The sequence below is a fragment of the Mesoplodon densirostris genome, chromosome 2, assembly GCF_025265405.1.
Source record: "Mesoplodon densirostris isolate mMesDen1 chromosome 2, mMesDen1 primary haplotype, whole genome shotgun sequence".
Lineage (NCBI taxonomy): Eukaryota > Metazoa > Chordata > Mammalia > Artiodactyla > Ziphiidae > Mesoplodon > Mesoplodon densirostris.
The window spans coordinates 33,774,654-33,781,230 of NC_082662.1; the positions used below are offsets into that span (position 1 = coordinate 33,774,654).

Below are 6,577 nucleotides of genomic sequence, written 5' to 3' on the forward strand. Positions count from 1 at the left end.
GGTCTAGATTTTGGATTTTGTTTGAAAGACAGTGAAGAACCTAGTGAAGGTTTGAAAGTAGGCACTGCATAAATCATAAGTTGCAGTGTAAGTCAAGAAGTCCTAATAGGGCACAATGTGGAAGTGACTGAGGGATGGATGGATGAAACTAAAGGTGGGCTGAGATAGCTTGCATGGTGATAAATTCATCATTGGAGGTGTTCAGGTGTCCAAGAGGGGAGTCAAACAATAAATGGGTTTTCAGACTAGATTCTCTTTGAGGGACTTTATACTATTGAGATCCACAATACCTTGCATTTGGTCAGAAACATCACTATAAATAATAGTTGCCCTCTTTTACACAAATTATCGAATTCTCATTACAGTAGCCCTACAAGGTAGGAATTACTCTCACTTTACCAATGAAGATATTGAGCCTCAAGTTAAGTAAACTGCCCAAGGTAACAAAGTTAGTGAATAGTACAGCCAAAATTTGAACCCAGATCCATTATACTCCCAAAGGCCTATCCTCTTAACAGCTACTCTATAAAGCTTCTATAGAAACGAGTACACAAATATGGTAATAGGCACTTGATGATTGAACAGTTTAGGCTATAAAGATATTTGGAATTCTTCTAGGGGACTTTGTATTTACTTAAAAATATTCGAATGCCTGCTAAATACTAAGCACTAGGGATACAGTAGTCAATAAAATGGACATGGTCCCTGTCTTCCTTGAGTTTACAATAGTCAGCAAAGATATATTAAACCCAAAATTGCACAAATAACCTTAATCATGTTAAGTGCTTTGAAAGTAAAGTCTAAGGTGCCATGTAACAGGGGGATCTCCTCTAGTATAGGAAGTCTTGGGTAATGATTCAATTGTCACAACCATATTTTTCTCCAAAAAGTTTTTGGTTATCATTCTTTAATGGTTTCTGACATATGTTTAACTTGTTATAGTAAAATCCCAAGTCTTATCTGAGTAATTTGTATTCCTTTCTAGAAAAGATTCTGGTTGTGGTCAGTCACTAGCAGACTATGGGTTTAACATCATTAGTAGTCGCTCCTAAATCAGTAGATCATTTCGCCCCGACATGGTACTATATATCCAACAACATTCTAGACTCCTCTTTCTGGACGTGTCCCTGACACCTCAAGCAACTTGCCATACCTCTGATTCCTACAAGAACAAAACAGTTATTCTTTCTCCACCAGGCTTCCCTATTCATTTTCTTTCTTTCAGTCAACCAGATGAACAAATCAGAATAGCGTCAGACGATATTTTTCTAAAAGTTGTCATAACTGACCCTTTCTCTCCTTACTTATCATGCCCCTCCCCTCCTCTTGGTGCAAACCCTCTTTTGGATTCTTGCTGTCTTGGTAAATGATCTCACAATTTATATTATACGCTTGTGTGTGAACTACCTTTTTTCATGTAAGATTTTTGGGAACAGACCTTATATTTTATACTTTCATACCTCCTTGTTGAGTAGATAGGTACTAGTCAGTAAATAATGGATTTGATAACATGGCATATAGGTTATGGTACAGCATGCTCCTGTTTACAAAGTGCTTAGGAAATTATATCATTTGTTCCTAATATAAATCTTATGAAGGAGATGTAAACAGATGAGCAACATGAGGCTCAAATATGTCAAAAGCTTTTCCAAAGATCACGATTTCTAAGCAGTAGTGACATATGAAAAAGGAAATGCTACAAAATGATCCAGTAATAACCTCCCTCCACATTTACCAAGTAAACTATTCACTCTTTAGGAAAGCCCTTTTCAAATCCTGTCTCCTCTCCTCTCCACTTAACCTCAGTTTTCTCAGTTGAAATGTGAAAATAATTGCTCTCCATCCCATGGATTGTTGGAAATGTTCTATACACTGTTTAAGAGGGTAACCACTAGCCACATGTGACTACTTAAATTTACATTTAATAAAATATAAAATTCAGGGGCTTCCCTGGTGGCGCAGTGGTTGAGGGTCCACCTGCCGATGCAGGGGACACGGGTTCATGCCCCGGTCCAGGAGGACCCCACATGCCGCGGAGCGGCTGGGCCCGTGCGCCATGGTTGCTGAGCCTGCGCGTCCGGAGCCTGTTCTCTGCAACGGGAGAGGCCACAACAGTGAGAGGCCCGCATACCGCAAAAAAAAAAAAAAAAAAAATATATATATATATATTTCAGTTCCTCAGCCACACTGTCCACATTTCAAGTGACTAGTGGCTTCCATGTTGGACAGAGCAAATAGAGAACATTTCCATCATTGCAGAAAGTTCTGTTGGACAGTGCTGTGTTAGAGCTAGGACTTGCCGAAGATTAGAGAGAGTGCTATGACTGAACTGAAAACTCAGGCCACTGTCTGCTTGGTCTTGAGTGAGAAGGTTCGGTGGGTGAGTGGGAAACAAGCTGAGCTTCAGAACAGTGATATCACAAAGCACAGCTCACAATGGCTTCAGAACTGGACTCCCAGACCACTCTTCCTAACTTGTATCTAGGTTCCTAAAGTCCGCACATGCAGTTCCTGGAGCTGCTGTTATATTAAAATGTCATCTTTGTCTTCTATGTGGGACATCATAATAGATTATCTCTCTCTGAGCTCGATATGGAATTATCTACAAGCAACTTTTCTGGGAGAGACTAGTGTGCCTCAGCAAACAAATTTGGGGCTACTAGATAATCTTGCTCCGGCTGTGCAAGTTATCCTGGGGATTTCCTTTTGGATTTTGTTCGGAATAGGAGTATATGCCTTATGGAAACGAAGTGTTCAGTCAATTCAGGTTATACTCTTGTTACAGAGAAATTTAAATAGTTTTACATTGAAATTTGGTCAGTTCTCTCCCATATTGCTGCCACCCAGTTTTAAGACCACGCAGATAAAGCAGAGTGAACCTTTGTCTCTGAAGTTGGTTGAAACTATGTTATCCTTAAAAACTTCCATCAGTTAGGTTTTTGGCATAAAAATGGTCTTTCTCACAATGATCTTTGGCTTGTCTTATAATAAAACACATTAAAGAAGTTCATAATCTGAGAAGGCAGCCTTACCTCCAAATTTATTTGATCATATATTTGTATTCATCTTTGAATGTCTAACCGTGTGTCAGACACCGTGTGGAGTACCTCTTATAGAATAGCACTGCAAGTATAACTGGGATCTTGGGTTTCGCCTTTCTGTTCTTACTGTGCCTTTGCTCTGTAACTGATGAGGAAGCATGTATATTTATTTAGACATCACAATGAATATACAGGGGCTCTTTTTGGGAATAGGAGTACAGTTAGCTAGGATTATGAAAAACATTTAGGATTTTACATACATACCTCTGTTTAATTACCAATAATAGCTATATTGACAATATAGTTAAAATGCTTTGAGAATCCCAACAATTCCATGAAATAGAGGTTATTTTCATATGACAAACAAGGAAACTGAGGTGCATTGAAGTTCAGCCTAAATTTAAGGAGACGGGATTTAAAGAGGGCTTTGTTAAAGGGTGACTGGTTTACTTGGTAAATGCTGAGATAAGTTATTACTGGATTATTTTGTAGCATTCACTTATTTTCATGTCACTACTGTTGAGAAATCAGTCACATGCATTCTCTTAACCTCTCAAAACCTTGCAGGGTAGGCAGGGCAGGGATTATTATCTCCATTTTGTAGGTGAGGGAACTTGGTTATCACTGACCCAAGGTGACATAGATTGTAAAAGCTGGCAAAGCTGAGATTTGAACCCAATTTTTAGGATTCTAAATTAAATTCTTCTCCAAAAATCTCATTTAATATAGTGCAACTGACCTAAATCCCCAACAGGGATTTGTGTGTCTACATGTTCATATACATGTATTTCAATTAGAATATAGAAGAATAGAAGGCAAAACACCAAACTCTTATCTGTACTTCCGGGTTCTGCTCTTGTTTGGTTATTGTTTAATTCAATCAGAAAGACGAATTCGCAGCCCTCCAGACACCTCAGCCAAGAAAAAGAGGTAGTATAACAGAGTGGTTAATAAGCTCTGGAGTCAGACTACAGGGGCTTCTTCATTCTGTCACTTGCTGTGTGATCTGAAAGCAATTACTTAGCCTGTAAACCCCAGTTTCCTTATCTGTGAAATCGATTTGCTAACAGTGTCTCCCTCAGGTTTTGGTGAGGATTAAAGGAGATCTTGTATGTATAAAGCTTAGCACACAGTAGTACTCAATAAGCAGTGCTAGTTATTATAAGGAAAAAAGATGATTTTTTTTTCTTTTCCTACCAGGACTCTGTCCTAGCACATTAAAAAATTTTTTTTTCTATGACCAGGAAATCCAGTGTTTCAGACCACTGTGTCCTAAGAGAATATACATGGAAATCAGAATTCCTGGATTCCAGTCCTGGCTCTACCACTTCCAAGTATATGACCTTGGACAATGACCAAGTCCAAACTGGAAGGCATCTAAATGGTTATCCAGCTCTGTTTTTTACTACATAAATAGGTCCTGCATAGGGAAGGAAACTCCTAGCACAGAGCCTTGCATGAGGCAGACTTTCAGCAAACAGTATCTACTGTTATAATCTTTATTAATTATATTAATTATAATAATCCCTGACCTGCCTACCACTCCATTTTGTGATAAAGATCAAAAGACAAAATAGGTGTGAAGATGTTTTGTTAGACAGAAGCCTTGGCATAGGAATAAGGGATTATTATTACTTTTAGAGTCATCTTTTGCTTTTGCATCTACAGTAAACTGTGGCATTTCACATGAACAAACAAGTAACATTCAACTTCTGTTGTTTTATTTTAGAAAATATTGTTGTTTGCAATCACACTCTACAAACTTTACAAGAAAGGCTCAGATTTTTTTCAGGCTTTGCTGGTCAACCCAGAAGGGAATGGTCTCCCATTTCAAGACAATAATATCTTCCTATCTTTGGATCTGCAAGAGAAAATTCTGAAGAAACTTCAGTCAGTGGAAGGCAAAATGAAGGACCTGGAAAGGATGATCATTTCCCAAAAACCTGCCACAGAGAGGGATTGCTCCTCTGAGCGCTACTGCAGCTGCTCTGACTGACAGAGTCCCTTGCTTACATCAGGGTTTACATCCACATCTGAAATGTGATGGACTCCAGTCTTTTCTAGAAAAGCACTGTTTCCCTCATGTGTGCAGTGGTGTATCAATAAAGACAGAGAACTATATTGAAATTACCCAGCCAGGACTGGCTCTCTATTCAGCAGGGCCCAGCTTCCACTTGTGTGTGTGGTGGGGTTACGTGGGGGATCGTGGTGGTTAAAAATATCTGAGATTGTGGTGCCCACTTGGCAGGCTGGAGACCCTAAGCAGCCATATAGAAAAGGAATCATGGGAGTGGGAAAAGAAGGGAGAGTGGTCAGCGATGTGGCCTTGAGCTCCATGCTGAAGAGGTTGGATTTGATATAATAAAAACAGCAAGAAAGTGCTGTTAAGGGTGATGCTGTGGACTGTCCTATAGAGAGGGAGGCTGGCTCTTGTGCTGGTTTTTGGCCTAAAGATAAATATGTGGCCTGGAGTCTCCCTGCATTAATTATTCAGAGGTGGGCAAGGGTGGGGCTGGACATAAAGGAGATTGTTTGATTTTATCCAACTTTTACTAATTCTTATTCTGTGCTAAGAAAGCATTGTGATCATCCTTGGGAATCTGTTCTGAGTGCTTCTGGAGCACTCTGGTTGGTTGGACAGGTCATTTCAGAACAAGGAATTATAAAAATAATACAGGGAGGGCTTCCCTGGTGGCGCCGTGGTTGAGAGTCCACCTGCCGATGCAGGGGACACGGGTTTGTGCCCCGGTCCGGGAAGATCCCACATGCCGCGGAGCGGCTAGGCCTGTGAGCCATGGCCGCTGAGCCTGCGCGTCCGGAGCCTGTTCTCTGCAACGGGAGAGGCCACAACAGTGAGAGGCCTGCGTACCGCAAAAAATAAATAAATAAATAAAATAATACAGGGAATTCCCTGGCCGTCCAGTGGTTAGGACTCTGCGCTTTCACTGCCGAGGTCGTGGGTTCAATCTCTGGTCAGGGAACTAAGATCCCGCAAGCTGTGCAGCCAAAAAAAAAGATAATACAGAACAAGGGTCATATCTTAGCTTAGGTGAATTCTCCTCATGTGAATCCTAGCTTAGCAGGGAGGGAAGAAGGGAAGGAGGCACCTACCTGCCATTCCACTCAATGAGTGTGTCCCCTGCTGAGAAAGATGGCATACTGGGGAGATGGTGGTAGATGGTCGTCTCAGTGGGTCTCAGATTGCACAAACCTTATAGTGTGTGCATTTTGCCACAGTAAATGTGATTACAGTCATTGAAACAGTTTGTAACCATCTGACACCTAAATGAAATACTTTATAAACAGTGGTTTGTTGCCATGCTGGAGGAAAACTGGCTGCCTTGTTCCACAGGAGACAACACAGCCGTCTCCCAAGTGATGCCGAGCAGGGCCCTGTGGGGTTCCCGGGCATGGAGGGTTTTTTGTCCCCCATTTCTTGTAGGCAAGATTCCAGCCTCCATGACCTTCCCTGAGTTCCAAAGGGCAGATTCGAACAGTTGCTAATCTAGGGAGGAGCAGCCAGGAAACCATCTGAG

The 6,577-nt window shown here is 41.0% G+C and overlaps 1 protein-coding gene across 1 annotated transcript; it reads left to right on the plus strand.

Annotated features, from left to right (window-relative positions):
- The first annotated feature begins 2,533 nt into the window (after window positions 1-2,533).
- TMCO2 (transmembrane and coiled-coil domains 2) lies at window positions 2,534-5,255 on the plus strand. The gene is made up of 2 exons (XM_060089585.1): window positions 2,534-2,767; window positions 4,771-5,255. The coding sequence occupies exons 1-2, from the start codon at window positions 2,534-2,536 to the stop codon at window positions 5,035-5,037; spliced, it is 501 nt and encodes a 166-aa protein (XP_059945568.1). The 3' UTR covers window positions 5,038-5,255.
- Window positions 5,256-6,577: the final 1,322 nt, after the last annotated feature.